The sequence below is a fragment of the Typopeltis vanoorti genome, chromosome 3 (assembly GCF_054136105.1).
Source record: "Typopeltis vanoorti isolate ZY-2024b chromosome 3, IOZ_Tvanoo_1.0, whole genome shotgun sequence".
Classification (NCBI taxonomy): Eukaryota; Metazoa; Arthropoda; class Arachnida; order Uropygi; family Thelyphonidae; genus Typopeltis; species Typopeltis vanoorti.
In genome coordinates, this window is record NC_143551.1 from 41,761,825 (window position 1) to 41,785,388 (window position 23,564).

The window sequence follows — 23,564 nt, forward strand, 5'->3', positions numbered from 1 at the left end:
TTAACAGATTGTTCTGCGGCAGTCTACCAAAAGCTTTTGCAAAATCCAAGTACACCACTGTATATGCATCTCCATGTCCAAGGTATTTGTCACCTTGTTATAGTATATAAGTAAGTTAGTAAAACATGATCTCCCTTTAACAAACTGATGCTGATAACCACAGAGAATACCCATTTCTATACCCTTCTTCTCACCTATTTCTCCAGCACCTTCACCACATTGTGAGATACAGATTGGTCTATAATTTGAAGCTACAGCCTTATCACCACCTTTAAGCAGTGGAAAAATTTTACCCTCCTTTTATTCCCTTAAAGCTTGTGCTGTTGTAAGACTCTTATTAAACAGGCATGCCAATGCCACTGCCAATTCCCTGGCACATTCCTTTAAGATGTGTGATGATGTGTCATCATATTCTATTGTCTTATTGACATCAAGGTTATTTATTTCCTCAAATACCTCCTGCTCACTGACAATTAAGCCCCATCCTCTCCTATGCCCTCTACAGTTAAGTTGCTCATGATTCCACTCTGATCAATATTAGGATGAAACATCCTTATAAATTTATCACTGACCTCAACAATGTCTCTTCTGCAGCAGTAATCTTTCTACCATTTTCATCTATTAATATCATCTTATTAGCATTAAGTCCATTCCTGTTTAAAATTGTGATGGAGAAGATGCACCATTGACAATGTTCTATGCGGATGACATCATGCTGTGTGCAGAATCAAGAGAAGAAGTGGCAGCTAATCTGGAAAGATGGAGGAAAGTACTGGAAGAGAGAAGTATGAGGCTGAGCAGAAGTAAGGCAGAATGTATGTGTTGCAAAGTGGATGGCAGCCAAGAGACAGATCTGGAGCTGGAAGGAAATGTCATCAGGAAGGTGAGGGACTTTTGATACTTAGGTTCAACAGTGAAAGAGGATGGAGAAGCTGAGAAGGAAGTGGGTTGCAGGATACAAGCTGGATGGAGGAAATTTAGAGAGATGGCTGGAGTGCTGTGTGATAAGAGGGTGCTGATCAATCTAAAAGGCAAAATATACAGGACAGTAGTGAGATCAACTATGACACATGCTATGGAAACTGTGGCCCCGAAAAAAAATAACATCAGCAGGATGGAGGTAGTGGAGATGAGAATGCTTAGGTGGATGTGAGGTGTGACCAGAAAGGATCGTCTGAGAAATGACTATATAAGAGGAATGATGAAAGTTATGAACTTTCATCAATCTTCATAGGAGCGAAGATACAGGGCAAGGTTCAGATAGTTGGGTCATGTGATGAGGTGGGTTGCATGACTTCACATTCTCCTGTCTTGGGCTGTGGTTATAGCCCAAGACAGGAGAATGTGGAGGAGACTCATTAAAAACAGTGATCCTACTTAAGTGGGATAAGCTGCAGAAGAAGAAGAAGAATATCATCTTACCATGATTATTCTTACTTCTGCTTGCCAGATATTTAAAAAACTCTAGGTTTTTTTTTTCTTCACCTGAGGTGCCAGTTTCTGCTCATACTGCACTTTTGTTTTCCTTACTAAGTGACTCTCCTGACTTGTTCTTTATGTTCTTAGCTCATTATGACCATTATTCATCTTGCACGGCCTCCAAAGTATCTTCTTCTTCCAGATTTCATGCTTTAGCTCCTTGTTCATTTTGCCTTGTGTTTTAAGGCAGCATGCTAAGGAACGTACTGTGCTATTCTCTTGGCTTCTTAATGAAAGTTTTGCATAGGGACAAGTTAGTGAGAAGTGGAACTAGGGTAAGATAGTGCCATTACATAAGGGTTGTGGTAGAATGTAAATATTAGACTATAGACCAGTTTGTATTTCTTCTGTGGTTGTTAACATTTTGGTAAACTCAAATATAGAATTGGACAGATAAGGACAATGTTATTTATGCAGGCCAGCATGGATTTGTTAAGGGATGCTCTTTTTTTTTTTTTTTTTTTTAGAAATCTGGTTGACTTTTATAATAGCATAACAAAAGTAATGGATGAGGGTAAAGCATATGCTATCATTTTTCTTGGATTTTGCAAAAGCATTTGATAGGGTGTGCTATATGCCAACTTGGTATTTAAGTTGTAACATACAAGTTTTGATATCAGATTATTGGATTGGTAACTGGCTTTTCCATAAATATCAAAGTTGTATATAGTTATAAAGTGGATGACAAACAATATTAAACAGGAATTGCATGTGAAAAAGAGGCTATGGAAGAGATATAAGGAGACAGGTGAAGAGAAGATGCATGAAGAGTATAAGACACAGGCCAGGAGTGACTAGTATGGTAAGGAAGACGAAACTGGAATATGAGAGGAGATTGGCCTTAAGATCCAAAGAAAATCCTAGGGAATTTTTTAGATATGTGGCCAGTAGGAGGAGAAATGACTGTGGAAGAATGATATTGTGGGATAAAAATGGGAATAGAGCAACTGATGCAGAGGACATAGTGGAATTGTTCAATGAACACTTTATTGGAGTTTCATCCTGGAGGAGTAAGTTTTAATGCTAGAGGGATAGGGCAGGTTCGAGGTTTAGAGATACAGGAGAAGAGTGGGTTTCAAATACTGAGTACTCTGGATGTCAATAAAGCTGTGGGATTGGATGGTATTTCACCACGGGTTTTGAGAGAATGTGCTAGGGAACTGACAGTGCCTTTAACCTGACTTTTCAATGAAAGTCTAACTGCAGGAAAGGTGCCCATAGAATGGAAGGAAGGTGAGATAGTGCCATTGCACAAGGGCAGTAGCAGATTGGGAGTGTCTAATTATAGCCAGTTTGTGTGTCATCAGTAGTTAGTAAGATCTTGGAGAAAGTAGTGAAGGACCTTATACAGCATTGGGCAGATGAGGGTAATGTTATCTGTGAGAGTCAACATAGATTTGTGAAGGGGTGCTCTTGTTTTAGCAATATGCTAGCCTTTTATGATAAAGTTACAAGAGCATTAGATGAGGGAAAGGCATATACTGCCATTTTCTTAGACTTAGCGAAGGCATTTGACAGGATGCCACATGATAAGCTGATATTTAAGTTGCAGCACATGGGTCTGAATGTCAGATTGGTCAACTGGATTCAGAATTGGCTGTCTGATTGATATCAGAGAGTTGTGTATGGTGGAGCAATATCAAAGAGGCAGAAGGTTATAAGTGGGGTCCCACAGGGCTCAGTACTGGGACCTATATTGTTTAACCTTTATATCAATGACATTGTCAGTGGATTGCAAAGGGATATTCAGTTGTTTGTGGATGATGCAAAGCTGGGAAGGATTATTATTAATAGTGCAGATGCGACAGCCCTGCAAGAGGATTTGAATAAGCTAGATAGATGGGCACATGAATGAGGGTTTTGGTTTAATGCAAGAAAATGTAAGGTCTTGAGGTTTGAGACACATCGATGGGATGCTGCATACTCTATGAGAAGAGTTATACTGGAGGAAGTAGAGGAGACGAGATCTGGGGTTGATGATTGATAGAAACCTGAAATTTAGGGGACATATTACAAAGTTGGTGAAGGTAACACAGAGGATTACTGCAATAGTGAGAAGGACACTGACCTGCAGAGATAAAACAGTTATCATTCTGTTGTATAAGACCCTGATCAGACCACACTTAGACTATTGTTCTCATATTTGGTCCCCAGAATTTGAAGGGGATAAATTAACTGTCGAAAGGATACAAAGGCACTGTACAAACTGTACAATGATAGTTATGAGGATCAGCTAAGGGAATGTGGACTGCAGAGTTTGGTGGATAGGAGGAGGAGGAGAGGTGATATGATTGAGACTTTTAAACTGTTGAGATGTGGTTACAGGGTTGACACTGGGGAGTTCTTTCGCTTGGTTGAACAGCGGGAAGGAGTGATGACAAGAGGCCATCCTTGTAAGTTACGAAAGGAAACTATGAGCAAGAGGGTGTGGAGTGGTTTCTTTGCATGGAGGGTGGTTGAACCATGGAATGCATTGCCTGATGGAGTGGTGAGAGCGAGAACGGTCAATGAGTTTAATGAGTGGTATGATAGACTTTGTGTTTCTTAGGGGGGGGACCTTACATTGATGAGTCTTGATAGACTTTGTGTTTCTTAGGAAGGACCTCCCATGATGAGTCTTTTGACTCCATGGAGGCCTGAATAATAATATATGGAGAAGCAGTATTAGGAAGGTGAATGGTTACAAGTGGAGTGCCATATCGTTCAGTACCAGGATCATTACTCTGCAGTCTTTATGTCAGTGATATAATCACTGGCTTATGGGGAGATACTTAGTTGTTTTCAGATGTGTCAGTTTTGGGATGGGGGTAATATTAATGGTGCTTGTGTTTTAGATACCAAATTTACAGCAGTAAATTTGGTATCCGAAAATGGTATGATTCATACTCACTTGGTGGAGTTCTACTGGAAGAAGGGGAGGAAACAATATATCTTGGGGTGAATGGAGATAGAAGTTGAAGTTCAGATGATATATTGCAGAGGTTATGAAGACAGCCCAAAGAATTGCTGCAATATCGACAAAGTCACTGACCAACAGATATAAAAGTGTGGCGATTCTATTTTATATAGTTGTGTGCAAACTCACTCTAGATTACTGTACTCAGATCTGGTCACTTTGAATTTGAAGGTGATGGAGTAATCTTGGTATGGGTGCAAAGATAGATAACAAAAATAATATCAGGACTGTACAATGCTGACTAGATACCTGTAGGCTGAAATTACAGAATGCTGTAGACAGAAGACAAGGGGAGAAGGGATGTGATTTAGAAATTTAAGCTGAAGAAAAGTGCTTACTGGATTGATATTTGGTGGTTTTTCATATGGTAGAACAAGGGGATGAAACAATGATAAGGGTCATCTGTAGAAGTTGCAAAAGGAGTAGTAAGAAATTAGCTTTTAATTTTTGTCCTGGAAGAGTGGTAGAAGCATGGAATGAATTGCATGAGAAAGTTATTCATTACTTATTTTTCACGGTATTAACAACACCACAAACACGTTTATCAACAAGGATGTTTTATTAACGCTAATATTTCGCTGATTTTCAACTCAGCATCATCAGAGCACAACACACATGTAAACGCGACAGTGAGTGAGTGAAACAATATAATTGCAGAAAGACAAAAGATCTAAAGTCCTATTTTTGGCGCCCTCTAACGAAAAAAAAAAAAAAAAAAAAAAAAAAAAGACAGCAGTTATCCAGGAGTTTTTCTTAGGATAACCGTCTCCCAAATTTTTGGCAAATTAATGCAACCATATTTGTTAAGGTTGGGAACAAAAAAATTTGTTAACAAAAAAATGCAAGATCTCATATGTGACAGTTCTATGTATCAAATTATACATCGAGACCCTACAATGTCGCAAAAGAAAAAAGTCCAAAAATTACTAAAAAAAAGTGACATCATGGCCCAAAGAAATCATCAGGAAAATAAAACCCAATTCATGTTAAAACACCCCGTATTTATGGATTACCAAAAATCCACAAAACTAATGTTCCCCTACGCCCCATAGTTGATAGCATAGATAGTCCCACATATAAACTGGCCCGGCATTTAGCTAAGTCGCTTGCCCCTCTTACTGGCAACTCCTCTACTTTTGTAAAAAATTCTGTCCATTTCAAAACACTGGTTAAAAATCTAATCCTAAAAAATTCAGACATAATGGTTAGTTTCGATGTCACCTCCCTATTTACCACTGTACCACTTATAGACACTCTTGAATTAATCAAGTCTAAATTTCCCCCAGATATTTTTGAATTATTTCAATTTACCATGAATGCAGGTTACTTTACATGGGGGGGGGGGGGAATTCTACAAACAGATTAATGGTACTGCTATGGGCCCCCCCCCCCCCGTTAGCAAATTTTTACATGGAACACTTTGAAAACAAAGTACTTACCACAGCTACATACAAGCCACCAGTATGGTTGCGCTATGTAGATGATGTGTTTGCCATCTGGCCCCATGGACAAGACACTTTGGATGCTTTTGTCACCTACCTAAACAGCCAACACCCTAAAATTCACTTCACAGTAGAAAAAGAATCAAATAACTGTTTACCATTTCTTGACACATTAGTCACCCGCCTTTCAGATGGATCACTATCTTTTTCTATTTACAGGAAGCCTACACACACAGGAAGATACCTACATAAACAATCACATCATCATCCAGTCCAACAGTACGGCATTTTAAAAACACTTACACACAGAGCCAGAGCCATTTGTTCTAACGATACAGCTCTGACCACTGAACTCCAGTACCTGCGCCATACGTTCTTAGCCAACGGCTACAATCCCTACAAAATAGAAAAAATACTACATAGGCCCATTACTCTGCCCCCCCCCCCCCAATACACAAGAATACAACATGACCATTTCTATTCCCTATATCAGAGGTACATCGGAAAAGATAGCCAAAGTATTGTTGAAACATGGCCTTCGCACCACCTTCAAGCCTCATGTCAAGCTGTCAACTCTGATCCGCTCACCAAAGGATAAACTTCACCCTTTAGCACACCCAGGAGTGTATGAAGTTCCATGTGACTGTGACTTGGCCTATTATGGGTAAACAGGAAGATCAGTGAACATCCGCCTGGAAGAACATGAACGATACATTCGCTACTATTATTATGGCAAGTCGGGACTGGCAGACCACGCTTTGGACACTCCTTCACACAGGATTAGATGGAGGAAAACGAATGTGCTATTTAGGAGTCGTTATAGATCTGAAAGACTATTTTTTGAGTCAGCAATGGCTTTGAAGAATTCTCCCAACCTTAACAAATATGGTTGCATTAATTTGCCAAAAATTTGGGAGACGGTTATCCTAAGAAAAACTCCTGGATAACTGCTGCCTTTTTTTTTTTTTTTTTTTTCGTTAGAGGGCGCCAAAAATAGGACTTTAGATCTTTTGTCTTTCTGCAATTATATTGTTTCACTCACTCACTGTCGCGTTTACATGTGTGTTGTGCTCTGATGATGCTGAGTTGAAAATCAGCGAAATATTAGCGTTAATAGAACATCCTTGTTGATAAAAGTGTTTGTGGTGTTGTTAATACCGTGAAAAATAAGTCATGAATAACCAGCAACGCCTAAGCTTATCTGTTAGATGCATGAGAAGGTGGTGAAAATGCAAATACAAACACTGGATGAGTTTGAATAGTGGCATGAAAGATTGTGTGTTGTCTAAGGTGTGGACTTCATGATGGTATTATGACTCCATGTCTGTCCAGAATAATGATAATAATACTAATAAGAATATTTAATAGATTGTTTCATTGTAGTTAATATTTAAGTTGAGAGAGGGAAAGAGGGAGGGAGGTTAAGATTAGTAATAAATTAGTTGTATGAAGGTTGTTTGAAAAGTTGAGGAAATTTCCAATAGACTCTAACACTATTCGTTCATTCATACCAGTGTCAGCACATATCAACTTTTTCATGATCCCTGGCAAAATTTTAGCCATGTGCGATGCGTTGTTCTCGTTTGGCAAATATTTAAAATGACCAGGTTCACATTTTTCATAAAAATGGAGAAAAACGAGTTTCGTGCAGTGATAAAACACTTTTATTTGAAGAAGTGGACGGCCACTCAGATCAGAGCTGAGTTAGATGCAGTTCATGGGAACTTTGCACCAGCATTAAAGACTATTTTTGGATAAATGAGTTTAAACATAGTTGTAAGTCCATTGAAGATGAAGCGCGCTCCAGACACCCGATTGAGGTCACTGAAGGAAATGATTGACAAAATCCATGGTATCGTTATGGAAGGCCACCAAGTGAAAGTGCATGAGATTACTGAGATTGTAGGCATCTCAACTGAATGGGTGTATAATATCGAAAAATTGTACATGAGAAAGCTGTGTGTATGTGTGTGTGTGTGTGTTGATGGGTGCCGCTAATCTTAACCTCCCTCCCTCCCTCCCTCTCTCTCTCTCAACTTGAACATTAACTACAACGAAACAATCTATTAAATATTCTTATTAGTATTATTATCATTATTCTTCCATGGAGTCATAACACCATCATGATGAGGTCCACACCTTAGACAACACAGTCTTTCATGCCACTATTCAGACTCATCCAGTGCTGACTGCCAATCAAACGCATGCAAAAAGACATTTCAACCAAGTGTTTGGTGATGTTTAATCACAATTTGCAGGATTTTTTACATCAATTCAAGACTGTAGACGAAACTTGGATGAGCCACTACACATCTGGGTCCAAGCAGCAGTCAAAACAGTGGACAATACCTGGTGAAAGAGCACCGAAAAAAGCAAAGGCTGTTTTGTCAGCTGGGAAGGTGATAGCTGCTGTTGTTTGGGATTCCCAAGGAATTATCATGATAGACTATTTGGAAAAGGGTAAGACAATAACAGGAGTCTATTATACGTTATTGTTAGACCATTTAAAAGAAGAACTGAAGAAAAAATGGGCAAAATTGGTGCACAAAAAGGTGCTCTTTGATCAAGACAGTGCACTGTCCCACAGATTGGCCATTGCAATGGTAAAATTGCACAAAATGAGGTTCGAATTGGTTCCACATCTACCATATTCTATGGACTTGGCCCCCGTGTGATTTATTCTTGTTCCCCAAAACTTAAAAATTTGGTTTGGTGGGAAAAACTTTTCTTCAGATGAGGATGTCATCAAGGCCTGTCAATGACTATTTTGCACAATTTGACAAATCCTACTTTTTAGATGGGATGGAAAAATTGGAAACTTGCTGGACCAAATGTGTAGACCTCGATGGAGACTATGTTGAGAAATAAAGGTGATTTTTTCCCAAAAAAATCTGTTTAAATTATTTTTTTTACCAAACTTTTCAAACAACTCTCATATAGGCAAGAATTTATATATAGACATATATTTATATATATGTTTACTTTGAAAGTTGGGGAAGTTTCTCATATGGTAGAACAAGGTGATGAAACAGTGATGTTCTTATCGTAGTCTCCTCAAAGACTTAAAAGATGGAAAATGATCTGTATTCTCTGTATCCTCCTCTCATTCAACAATAAACTGTATCATTAAATCATTCATATTTAAATAATGTCTGAACCTGATGTTAATTGTACTAAAAATTAAAAGTAAAGCACATGTTTACATTAGCCATTTCTATCGTGACTGAGGAATTGTACCAAGGCCTTTTCTTTAAAGGTTTCCACATACTGGTTTGTATGCTATGACATGATCAGTGATGGCATATCCTTCCTTCTGATCATATTATTATTATTAAGATAGACTTACATGGAGTTAGGAACTCACCAAAGGATGCTAGATATCACCTGCATCAGCTGTCATACCTTTTTTTGAAATTCATTCCCATCCTGCACTTACAGACACCAAATGCAGTTATTGAAATCACTCAACATTGTGTGATAGAAAAATCTACCTCTCACCTCCATTCTTCACTGCATTTATTCTCAATTTCTTAGAGCTCTCTTGTCTTCTCCCCCACCCTCTATCAAATGAAAAATTCCATCTCCTGGTCTCCTGTATGAATCTTGGAACTTTGTAAAACTCAGTCACATCACCTCTATGTATTCTCGAGATCTAGAATACATAATTTGTATTACACAATCTGGAATACAGATTATGTATTCTAGATCTCTCCACTGTACCATAACAAAACCAGGAGATCAGAGTTTTGCTCAATAGTCCAAATGAAATCATATCAAAGTCCTCTAAAGGGACAAAATGACTTCCTTGTCTTTACATCTCAAGAGTCCTAGCCTGATCAGTTTCTTCTAGCATAACTGCAGATGATGCAAAATTGGGGAGAGAAGTGCAGAGTCAAGCAGATGCTATGGCTTTACGGGAAGACTTTGAATAGATTGCATGAATGGGCAGGTAAGTGGAAGTGTCAGTTCAATGTTGCAAAGTATAAGGTTTTGAGATTTGGTAAGCAATGATGGGATGCAAAGTATACACTTGGTGCGGGAATTTTTTTTTTACATAGAATTACAGTCTCCTGAATGTTTGGAAGTAGAAAGATGAGAGATATAGGAGTGATGGTGGACAAGGACCCGAAATTCAGGGGCCACATTGCACAAGTTGTGAGGATGTCATATTGGATAATGGCAATGATGCAGAGGACCCTGACATGCAGAAATAGTGAGGTTATGATCATCATCAGTTGCATCAGTCTTAGGGCTCAGTAGCAGTTTCCTTCATTCCTCTCTGTCATTGACTTCTTAATCTCCTGGTGATTCCTCAAACCCATACTTTCTTTGACTTGGTCAACAAAGATTTTCTTTGGTCTGCCTCTTCTACTTTCCCCCTCTATTCTGCCTTCAGTTATTCTTTTCACAAATCCATCATGCTGAAGTATATGTCCATACCACCTATCCCTTCTAATTTTGATTGATCTAATTAGACTTATTGTTTTGCTTATCTCTCTCAGGATTTGTTCATTTGATTTTTTTTTTCTGTCCATTTTATTTTGTTCATGCACCACATTTCAAAAGCCTCCAATCTTCTTACGTCTTCTCTGCCTAGAATCCAGGTTTCACGTCCATATAGCCCAGTGCTCCATATCAATGTCTTTATTAATTTTTTTTCAATTGTAGGTTTCAATTGAGGTTTCCTGTTAAAATGGTTTTCATCTTAGAGAATTGGACTTTTGCATTGTTTATTCTTGATCTTATGTCTTCTCTTGTTCTGCCATCTTCTGTTATTAGGCTTTGTAAGTATTTAAAGCTTTTTACTTGTTTTATCTGTTTCTGGCTGATGTCTATATGCTCTGTATTGATAGGGCTTTTGCCTGTAACAAGGGTTTTAGTCTTATCTGTGTTGATTTTCATTTTATATTTTTGAGGTTATTATTTAGTAATTCTAGTATTGTTTTTAATATTCTTCTGTTTTCTGCTACAAGGGCTGTATCATCAGCAAATCTCATACATATGATTTGCTCACCATTTATCTCTATGCAGCCATTTATTTTATCCTTAGTTTCCTGAATGGCATTTTCAATATATAAATTAAATAAAAGTGGTGACAGTATACATCCTTGTCTTACTCTACTCCTTATATTTATTATTTTCTCCTTAATATTGATTGTAATCAGTCCATTTTGGTTCTTATAAATTTGATAAATTATTTTCCTATCCCTCAAGTCTATACCGATATTAGTTAGACAGTTTAGGAGTATTTGCTGGTTTACTTTATCAAATGCTTTCTCTAAATCAAGGAAGCAAATGAAGTATTTTTACTAAGCTCTATTCTTCTTCTTCTCTATTATTGTTCTCAAACAGAGTATTGCCTCTCTTGTTCCTTTATTCTTTCTGAATCCAAATTATTCTTCATCCAGTAGGCAATCTACTTTTGAATAAATTCTATTTTGAATCATTTTTAGCAGAATTTAAAGCTATTGTTGTAAATTGGCTGCATTTATTAGTATTATTATTTTATAGTATTGATATTATAGTTGATTTCATAAACTCCTTTGGTATTTCTCCTCTATCATAGATTTGGGCTATTAATTGTTAGAGTAAAGTTTTTGTCTTTGCCTAGATTTTGTAGTAGTTCTATATGAATATTGTCTACATCTGTACTTTTTCCCTTACTCATTTCAGATAGTGCTTTTTCAAATTCTTCTCTTATTATTGGGGGTCCTAGATTATCTTCATTTTGATTTTCTATGCTAATATTGACATCAAGTTCATTGCCATTATAGATATTTTGAAGATAATTCTTCCATTCCATGAATATATCCTCAGACTCTGTGAGTAATTTTCCATTTTTGTCCTTGATGGCATTGTTTTTGCTATTCTTATTAAATTTGAAAGTCAATTTGTTAATTTCTTTATAGGCTCTCTCTATGTTTTCTTTTTTAAATAATTCATGTATGTTATTACTTTTTTTTCTAGGTATTCTTTTTTGGCTTGTCTACATTTTCTTGTAATTTGATTTTTAAGATATTTGTATTTGGCCACATCTTCTTCTTTAAAAGCATTTTTATATTTTCTTCTTTCATCCATAAGGCCATGTATTTCATCTGTTATCTAATATTTTATTTTTTCTTATTCTGAATTTTTCAATAATTGATTTGATGCATTTGTAATAGACTCTTTAATCATATTCCATTGGTTTTCTGTATTATTCTGACTATTTATGTTTTCTGGTATGTTGTGATCAGTTACCTCTTGGTGTCTTCTCTTCACTTCTTTAATCTTTAGTTTTTCAAGGTTCCATCTGATTGGTTTGGTTTGTATCTTTGGATTTGTTTTCTATGTTTCAGTTCTGTTTTCATTAAGACAAGGTTATGGTCACTGCTGATGTTGGCACCTGTTGGCTTTTGCAATTTTTTATTTGGTTTCTGTATCTTTTCTTGACCAATATATAATCTATTTGAATCCCCAGGTGCTTTTAGGTCTATCTTCTTCTTTTTGGAACTTGAAATAGTGTATTTGCTATAACTAACTGTTTTTGTGTACAAAATTCTATTAGTTGCTTTCCTCTTTCATCCCTATGTCCAAGACCAAATCTTGCTGAAACATTATCATTGCCCTCTTCTCCCACTATAGCGTTCCAATCTCCCATTATTATTGTATTATCTCTGTCTTTAAAGTTGTTCTAGATTTCTTATATTTGTTCATTGCCATGTTGTGATGTTGGCATGTAGACCATTATAATATTGAGGTTTACTGGTTCATTTTGAATGCATTGTGAGGTTACGATACCATTGTATAAAGCCTTGATCAGGCCTTGTATAGATTATTGTGTACAGAATTGGTCACCAGTTTTCATTGTGATGAGGGTATGTTAGAAAGGGTCCAGAGAAGATTCACAAAGGTGATGGGTGGTCTTTGAAATGTGGAGTATGAGGACAGATTGAGAGAATATAACTTGCAAAGCCTCATGAATTGGAGGAAGAGAGGGGGGGGGGGGAAGAATGATTGCAACATATAAGCTAGTCAAGGGTTGTTATCAGGACGACATGGAAGAGATTGTTCATAGAATGGGAAATGGGGATAGAACAGGAGGCCATTGCTTGAAGCTGTATAAGGAGGGTGTGAGCAGAAGAGTGAGTAGTAGGTTCTTTGCATGGAAAGTGGTTGGTGAGTGGAATGCATTGCCTGAGTGTGTTGTGAATGCAAACACACTGAATCAATTTAAGGCACGGTTGGATGGGCATGGTGTGTGCAATAGTGTGTACCTTCCACTGAGTTTCTGACTCCATGGAGGTCGGATGATAATAAATGTATAACACCAAAGTGCATGACCTTACATTTATTAACATTGAACTGATAGCCATTTTCAGATGCCCACAAATCTAGATTATTCAGATCATTCTGTAAGTGTTAAATGTCAGTAATATTCCACTTCACATTATTCAAACCCTTCCCAATATCATTAATATAAAGATTGAATAACATTGAACCAATGACTGACTTTATGGTACACCACTGGTCACCTTAAATCTTGCAGATACACTCTCCTATATACCACTTCTTGATATCTGTCAGTCAGCCATTCTCTTATCCATCCTAATATTTTATAATCCAATCTCATATTCTCTAATTTAGTGACCAACATCTTCTGTGCTATATTCTGTCAAAATCGTTAACAAAATTCAAAAGTAACATGGTGCATCAATTCCCCTTGTCTAACTCAACATTAACATTATTACAGAATGTGAGCAAGTTGCTGAAACATGACCATACCTTAGTAAACTTATCCTTCTCATTTCAGCATGTAACCTTTTCTGAATAGAACATCAATAAACTAAGCCAAACTTTTTCTGAGTTAATTGCTTTTGTTTTGGGGCTCCAAGTCCTCTTCTAACACATCATATTTATTCATGTTATCCGAATGGTCCTTTACTGACATGAGTGATAACATATAAAATAACCCAAGTATTACCTTTGTTTGCATAGGTAATATTGCTTGGAAGATGTTTTTAACACAGTAGAATTTCTCTCTCTCTTCCTCTGAATACTGATATAATTAGTTTTAGGACTTGGTAATCTGGATAATCTCTTTTCCTCAATAGCCATTGTATGCATGATAGGTACTAGATCAAACTTGAGACCTGTAGGTAGCATGCTGCTTTTATCTTTATTAGTACTGTATTTACTGAAATATAACTCGCCCTCATGTATATCTCACACCCCTGATTTTACTTTATTATTATTATTATGAAACAAGACCTCATGGAGTCAAAGACTCATCTAGGAGGTCCTTTTATCTCACACACATCTCATCGTACCGTGTCTTAAATACATTCAAACTCCTTGCAGACACCACACTCTCAGGCAAGGCATTCCAATCACTCACAACTCTGCATGAAAAAACCTGCCTCTCACTCCCCTACTCACACCCTCTTTATACAGTTTCCAGGGATGACCTCTGGTTCTCCGCTGATCTCCCACTATTCTCTGTAGAACTTCTCCACCATTAATCTTATAACAACCCCTTACCAACTTGTAGGTCTCTATCATATCTCCCCTCTTCCTTCTCTCCACTAGACTCTGCAAATTACATCTTTTCAATCTTTCCTCATACTCAACATTCCAGAGGTCAGAAACTACCTTAGTCAGTCGCCTTTGGACCCTTTCCAACATCTCTTCATCCTTCTGAAAACCAGGTGACCAAATCTGGGCACAATAGTCCATGTGTGGCCTAATCAAAGCCTTATACAATGGAACAAGAATCTCCCTACTTCTACACGTCAGTGTCCTCTGCATCATTCCCAGAAGTCTTTGTGTTGTCTTCACAATTTTGGCAATGTGTCCCCTAAATTTTAGATCCTTATCCACTATCACCCCCAGATCTCTTATTTCCTCTACTTCCAACAATATATTCTCACCAAGCATAAATTCTGCATCCCATCTTTGTTTTCCAAATTTTAAAACCTTACATTTTGCAACATTGAACTCGCATCCCCATTTGCTTGCCCAATCACTCAATTTATTCAAGTCTTCTTGCAAGGCCACAACATCTCCACTACTCTTTATGGTTCGTCCCAACTTTGCATCATCTGCAAACAACTGAATATCTCCATCCAAATCTTCGCCAATATCATTAATATACAAGTTAAATAGTAATGGCCCTAAAACAGATCCCTGAGGCACTCCACTAGTGACTTTCCTTTTCCTGGATATTGCACCCCCATACACAACTTGTTGATGCCTATCAGATAGCCAGTCTCCAATCCAATGCACTAATCTAATATCCAACCCCATCTGCTCTAGTTTCACTATCAAAAGCTTTTGAGAAATCCAAGTATATTACTGTGTATCCTTCTCCTCTGTCCAAGGAAGCAGTCACTTTATTGTAATAAGTAAGTAGATTACTAAAACATGACCTCCCTTTAGCAAATCCATGCTGTCCATCTAAGATTATACCATTGTTGTCAACCCAACTCTGGATTCTAGTTCTCACAAGCTTCTCAAACAACTTAACCACAATACCTAATTTTTTTAATACGAGTGCAAGACTCGTATTAAAAAAATATGTCAAGGCAGGTGTCAACTCTCTGGCACATTATTTCAGAATACGCGGTGATATATTATCAAGTCCCACAGCCTTATTTACATCTAGTTTACTCAACTCCCCAAACACCTCTTGCTCACTTACAGCCAGTCTCTCCTCCCCATCATCAACTGCTCTTAATCTCTCCATGAAGTCACATTCACAAGATTGAAAGATCTTTATGAACTGCTCATTAAGTATCCCCACCACACATTCTGCAACAGCTGTCTTTATACCATTTCCTCCAATCAATGTCATCCTTCCATAATCATTCTTTCTTTTGCTGGCTACATATCGAAAGAACTCCCTAAGATTCTTTTTGGCTTCATTAGGTAACTGCTGTTCATACCTCGCTTTAGCTACTCTCACCAACCAAGTCACCCTCCTTGCCTGGTCTTTGTAGACCTCATGAAATTGGTTACTTCCACTTCTCTTATGTTGCCTCCACAATGCCCTTTTTCTCTGTATTGCATGCTTAATCTCTTTATTCATCCATCTCACACCTACCTTATTTAACCTTCTCACCCGTGGTATACATTTATACATTGCATCCACTAAATATATTTTGAAAATCCCCCAAGCTGCATTGATCTCTTTTCCAGCTAACTCCTCATTCCATGCTACACCTGCAAGCTGTCTCCTGAGCTCTTCATAATCACCCCCCCCTTGTAGTTCCACATATACCCTTTTTTCACAGGGGTCCTTGAACTGCTGGCAACCACCCAAGTAATCACCTCATGGCCACTTTCACCAATTGGTGGATGATTTGATACCTCATTGATAATTACATCCTCCGATGAGATGACCAAATCCAAGACCCTTAATCCTCGTGTGCCCTCTGTTACATACTGTCTGAGGTAGTTATCCCTCAAAAACTCAAGAAACTCATTTTCTTTACTTCCAGTTGCTATCTCTTCATTCCAGTCTATATTGCCATAATTAAAATCACCCATAATGATCATTCTTTTCTTATTTGCTTGGCTTATTTGACTATACATTTCACTATTACCACCATCCACATTACCAGGTCTATAACAACATCCCACCAAGTATTTGATTCTATTCACCTCTATCTCACACCATACTGCCTCAAAACCACTGGCCCTATTTCCCTCTTGCATCTCTACCTTGTATGGACATAACTCTTTCTCTATCATCAATAGCACTCCCCCCTCCCTTTTTACCCCTTCTATCCTCATGAAACACATCATACCTTTCCATCTCTATTCCTGTCAGGATGTCATCCTCATCTAACCATGTCTCACTTATTCCGACAATCTCTGGGTGCACAGACGCAATTAGTGCAACCATTTCATCCGCCTTGTTTCTTATACTTCTAGCATTGGTATACAAACACAACAACTCATTTCTGGATCTACAGCTAGTTCCACTGATACCACTCACTCGTTGTGATCTCTCCCTGCTGGACTGGGGCCATTTCCCTTTCTGCTTCTTCATTTTAGAACCCTTTGCAGTTGCATCTGTTTCCTCTTGATCCCCGAACATCCCATTACTTTACTGCCTACACATGCTCTCACCTCCTCTTGGAGCATCCACCTTTCTCACGCTGTGTACCCCTGTCCACCCTGAGCCTCCCCATTTCCCTGCTCCTCTTGCACACCCATTCTCTCATTTTCTATACTCATACCGCTCACTTCCCCATTCATTTCCACTTCTTCAATCTCTCCTGTCTTACTCTCCTGCTCTTCCACATCACTCCCCTTTCGATTTGATTCATTCTCTCTATTCACTTCTCCACTTTCCAGCAGCAGTCTCTCCAAGCGACTCACACCATAACCACTCAAATGCAGTCCATCGCTCCCATACAGCTCACTTCGTCCCTCAAACTCATTCCACACATTAACAAACTGTACTCCCATCTCCTCACACATTTCAGCCAGAATATCATTCATAATCCTTGCTTTCCGCCTCATTTCACCACAATCATACCTAGGCAACACACTCACTACCCTTCCTGTCACACTATTCTCTTTTATCTTTCCAAGCAGTCTCCTGACATTCATTTTGACATGCTGTTTGTTCTCTCTCAAATCATTTGTATCAATTAATGCAATTAACTCTTTTGCTCGTTCCTGCTTCATATTCAATGCCTCAATCACTCTACTCATTTTACTGCCTGGAAAACATACTTTGTGCATTTTATCCTCTAGCACACCTTTAATAATGGAGTCGCCTACAACGCCACTCACTCATCTTTCGTTAACTCTTTCATGCCATCATGATTTGTTCACCTTCCGAACCTCGCGACACATTCTCTCTATCATTAAATCTTTCTAACTTTCTAACTCTTGACCCCCTCTTCTCACTTTCCCTCTTATTCATCCTTCTTTGTTTCCGTACTTTCGGTCCAACACACGTCCAACTTTCACTATCATTGCCGGCAAAGGTTGGTCGATTGGTAGAGCCTCTGCTACTAATGGCTCAGTTAAGTAAGTTTGAGCGCGGTTAGTAGTCGGAAGGGGACAATCGTTCGATGCTGTTGGCACACTCTCCCTCGATGAGTCTTTGGACTCCCTGGAGGTGTCAAATAATAATAATAATAATAATAATAATAATAATAATTCTTCTCACTTTCACTCTCACATATCTTTCTTTATGGAAAAAGAAATTAAAAAGTTTCGTATATACCTTGCACATGAAAAAAAAATGTAAACTTTTAAGAAATAGATAATTAATGTTGTTTTGGCACTTTTAGATTTATTGGAATATATCTAAAAGTGCCATAACCATATAATATATATATATATATTCAGTTGAAGAGAATCAGCATTTCAACTCAACAATCGTTGGCTTGCCTTTGTCATTGAGTTGCATGATCTTTTGTTAATACCGCATCAATCATATGCATACAGATGGAAGGAACCAGTAGAGGAAATGTAGGAGTGAGAGTATTGATTTCTACTCAATCTTGGATTGCACGGGGGGGGAGCAGTGAATGAGGTTAGGTTTAGGTTCTATAAGGAGTGGATGTTTTTGCCAGAAATAATTGGCAAGAGTTTTTTAAAAAAAAACTGCCATCTCTAATGCCCTGGATGGGAGCAAAGATGATGCTATTTCGGGAAATGACCATTTGTTTTAATTTAATTACAGAAGCATTGTCGCTAAAGATTTAAATATATCATGTGAAGAAGGTAAGTGGCCTATCGCATAAATAACATTGATTAAAAGATGAATCTTTGACTCCATGAGGTCTTGGGGTAATAATAATAAAATTTAAATGCATTCATTTTATAAACAATGTGAGCAATTATAAATTGTAATGAAATACTGAGGATTTAATTATAAATGTTGAATTAGTTTTTTTCCTGAAAAACTTTAGTTTCCAAAAATCCCCACATATGTCACTCACCACGATTTTTTAACTTTAATTTTCAGGAAAAAAGTGTGAGTTATATTTGAGTAAATACAGTATTAACTATCTTTTAAATTTTATATCTTCTTTATACATGTTAATAAAGTATCTTAATGGTTTATTAACAGTGCAGAAGAAAAATAATTTATGATTTGAATATTTTAAACCCATTATTTTTCCTAACAATAGCTGATGCATTTTCATGGGTAGTGAACAAAGTAGTATGAATTGATGGAAGTTTTTTCATTTAGCTATCAATACTACCAATTATGCACAGTAGTTCAATATTCCATGTACAAATTTGAGGGGAGGTAGAGAACATCAAATTCAACCATACTTACATAGGAAAGCATGACCGAAAATGCCCACCGGAAGGTACTAACAGGGACACAAAGATACAGAAATACGACAAGGCAGTATGTAGTGTAAAGAACTTTATTAGGCATAACTAAACAGTTCAGTAGTAGTTGGATGCATAATATGGTAAACGAGGTGCATGTCTGCCATCTCAACGTTCGTAAAACAAAGCATGTTCTTCATACGGTATCGAAAGCTTGAATGAGGAAGCCCCAATCACTCACTTGGAGCGCTGGTGAACAGTGCCACCTATCACTTTCAGGTGGCATTAATGGTCGTGTTTTCCTATGTTATTATGGTTGATTTTGATGTTCTTTACCTTCCCTCAAAGTTTGTACGTGGAATTTTGAACCACTCCGTATGCTTGGTTTAATCCTTTATCCAAGTGTAAGCAAACAAAGTTTGCACCTCAAGTATTTTCAGGACTGGGGCAACTCGTGGCAAAAGTGGTATAAGTTCTCATCACTTGCCTTAGTATCCCATAATGCAAAGCACATATCCTTGCAGACATGTATAATGCTATGCATTAAGGGAAGGGTCACTACCCAGACTGGTTTCGACCTTTATTCAGGTCTCATCAGTAGGAGCCAGAGATTGTTGATACTAAGGTGGAAGTAATGGAGAAGTCATATGGAAATATGACTTCTCCGTTTAGGGGATTTATTGCAAAGGTGGTGAAGGTAACACAGAGGATTGCTGCAATTATGAGAAGGACACTGACCTGCCGAGATAAAAGGGTTATTATTCCGTTGTATAAGTCTCTGATCAGACCACACTTAGACTATTCTTCTCAGATTTGGTCCCCAGGATTTGAAGGGGATAAATTAACTTTGGAAAGGGTACAAAGACAGATGACAAAGATGGTTTCAGGACTGTACAATTTTGGTTATGAGGATCGGCTGAGGGAATGTGGACTGCAGAGTTTGGTGGATAGAAGAAGGAGAGGTGATATGATTGAGACTTTTAAACTGTTGAGAAGTGGTTACAGGGTTGACACTGGAGAGTTGAACAGCAGGAAGGAGTGATGACAAGAGGCTATCCCTGGAAGTTACGAAAGGAAACTGTGAACAACAGGGTGAGAAGTGGTTTCTTTGCATGGAGGGTGGTTGAACCATGGAATGCATTGCCTGATGGAGTGGTGAGAGCGAGAACAGTCAATTAGTTTAAGGAGTATGATAGACTTTGTGTTTCTTAAGGGGGGACCTCCCCCTCGATGAGTCTTGACAGACTTTATGTTCTTAGGAAGGACCTCCCATGATGAGTCTTTTGACTCCATGGAGGCCTGAATAATAATAATAATAATATGCTAGTTGCCAAAAGGTGTCACACCTTATTATTAAAATTCTCTGGATTAGAGGTAGTTGATGGGAGGTTTTTTCACTTGGCTATGCTACCAATTATATATTTGGTTTAGTCCTTTATCATGTAAGCAAATCCAAGTGTTTCCTTACACTTGGATAAAGTATTAAACCAAATATATATTATTGGTAGCATAGCCAAGTGAAAAAACTGCCATCAACTATCTGTAATCCAGAGAATTTTAATAATAAGATGCGACACTTTTGACAACTGGTATATGGAAATTCGACTTCTCCACTACTTCCACCACAGTATCACCAACTCTGGGTCTTGCTCCTACTGATGAGACCTCAATAAAGGTCAAAACCGGTCTGGGTAGTGACCCCTTTCCTTAATGCATAGCATTATACATGTCCAATGTGATTTGCATTATGGGGATGCTAAGGCAAGTAATGAGAAGTTATACCACCTTTGCCACAAGTTGCCCCAGTCTTGAAAATACTTCTGGCGGAAACTTTGTTTGCTTACACTTGGATAAAGGATTAAACCAAATATATAATAAAATAAAAAGTAATCTGAATAAAAACATAGAATATCAAAACACGCATCCAGTAGTTTGACTATGTCTTCTAAGGCACAATGAAAGGTAGCCAGTTTTTTTGTTTTTTTTTATATAGAATTACAGTCTGCTGAATGTTTGGAAGTTTTTGACATCCACATTTTTAAATCAGGAAGTGTGGTCATGGATTGATGAACTTAGTACTGATGGTAGACAAAATTTAATTATTTATTAAATATTTATATTTTATTGAAAAGAAATTTTATTAAAACTCCATACATTTCAGTCTTGCAGGAAAGATTGTAGCCACTTATCGTTTGTGCTCTGAACAGCTATCTTCACAGCATCACTATGATTATGGGATGAGGGCAGTGAAGTCGGTACTAACAGCAGCAGGAAATTTAAAACTAAAATATCCAGATGAAGATGAATCAGTGCTAGTTTTAAGAGCTATCAATGATGTTAATCTTGCAAAGTTTTTGGCACAGGTACCATATGCTATGCTTTATCATTTTAATTGGCATTATATATATGTATACTTCGATCAGACTACTTCCATCTGGCTTGAAAGACCTGGGTTTGAAGAAATCCATTACAGTTGAAAGAACATGCCTTTTGAACTGAATCTGAATTATTATGAATCAGATGTAAATATCAAGGCATTTTCCTCTTCAAAACAGACAAACAGCAAATAAATACTGATTTGACAGATAGGTCTTGCCCAATATTTTAGCTGTTCTTTGGGGGTTAATTCTGAACAATCTGATATATATGTATTCATCATATCTTTTATATGCATATATTTGGTTGCCTGAATTTTATAAGTTTTACTGATTTCCAGAAATCAGTAGAAATTATAAAATCTTCTTCTAGAGATTTTTAATCTTAGGAAAATTAGACAATTCTAGAAAAATTCAGTTTTTTTTTTATTTATTTTTATTTTTTATTATTTGATACCTCCAGGGAGTCCAAGAGCTCATCGAGAGAGGGCACCTGCTCTACAACTCTGTCTCCACTACCTACTCCAACAACTGACCACAACTACACTAATTATTTTAACAAAATCAATATCAGAAAATATGAAATATTAATTATAAGAATAAATCCAAGGAATGGAATCTGCAGAGCCTGATAAATATAGAAGGAGATTTGTTGATATGATTGAGACATACAAATTGTTAAATGAATACATCACTGGAGTTTGTTGGATCCTAGGAGTGTGAGTTCCTTATGATAGATATTATGATGATTGAGTGAGAGCTCCACAATTTAGGCAATTTTGATTGTTATCTTTTTTAAAGATAGGAATCACAATTGCTTTTTTCCAATCTATTGGGGGATTACCAGTTGAATAGATTTTGTTTAAAAATAATAGGAGTCTTTCTTTGAATCTTGTTCCTGCATATTTATATGGTTCTGAACCTAGCTTATCTTCTCCAGGTGATTTTCCGTTTCTTGTTTATTTCAGGCTGATTTCTAATTCTTCTTTAGTTATTTCCTTTTCATTTTCATTAAATGTTTGCCAGTTGTCTTTTTTAAAATATTTATCTGTCCACAATTCTGTGTAGAAATTTAGAAATTCTTCTAATTTCAATTCGGTTTAATTTTATGTTTTCTTTAGTATCTGCATTTAAGTGTTTCAAAATCTCTTATATACATTGGGTCTTATTTTATATAAATCATATTCTAAATTAGAAACAAATTTGTTCCATGATTCTCTATGTCTTTTTCTGACTTCTCTTTCAGCTTTGATTCTTATTCTTTTATATTCTATTTCATCTTCTAATCTTTTACTGCTTAACCATTTACGATAGGCTTCTTTTTTCATTTTGATTATTTCTTTGATTGTATCATCCCATATCTTCAGTTTTTTCCTGTTATTGAATTTTTTGGTCTTTCCTAAGCTTTCATTTGCTGTTGCATTTAGTATCATTTTTATATTAAACCATTCTATTTCTATTTCTTCATTTTGTTTTATTTTATCTAGATATTGGTTAATTCTTTGTTCATATAGCCATTGTATATTTGTGTCATTTAATAGTCTAGTTTTATAAACAAATATTGGAGGGCACTAGTGGGCCAAGTGCTGCGGACGTGATTTGAAGAGCTCCTGATTCAGATAAGTTTTACTAGGAATAATTAAGCATATATGCATAATTGTTTAAGTAAGAGCGGCTGTAAACGTTGTACGCTACCGATATTATTAGTGTGGGAGTTTTTTCTTGCCTAAACTAAATTACGAAATCGTTATTATTAGACCTAGTAACCTGCAGAGAAAAAAAAAAAAAAATGGCGGCGGCATTGTCATTCCATGATTTTAATTTAGATTTCGGTCGTTTCGTTAAGTGTGAGATCTGTTATATGTATTCCTTCGATTACATAAATCATTTGTGGATGTTTAGTGCGGATGGAAGAAGGGTGCGTGCGAAGTGTGACCTGAATGAGGAATTGATGAATGCGAATATGAAATTGATGACAGAAAGTGCTAGTACTGATTGTGTCGCGAGTGCACGTTTGAAAGAGAA

At 37.1% G+C, this 23,564-nt stretch overlaps 1 protein-coding gene across 1 annotated transcript in view; it reads left to right on the forward strand.

Moving 5' to 3' along the window:
• Window positions 1–23,564, forward strand: part of LOC150108079 (dynein axonemal heavy chain 3-like) — a 1,881,116-nt gene that overhangs the window by 496,685 nt on the left and 1,360,867 nt on the right. Inside the window, exon 24 of the mRNA XM_090415945.1 lies at window positions 21,326–21,527. Within this exon, the coding sequence (XP_090272071.1) occupies window positions 21,326–21,527 (202 nt within the window). The remainder of the gene's footprint in view (window positions 1–21,325; window positions 21,528–23,564) is intronic.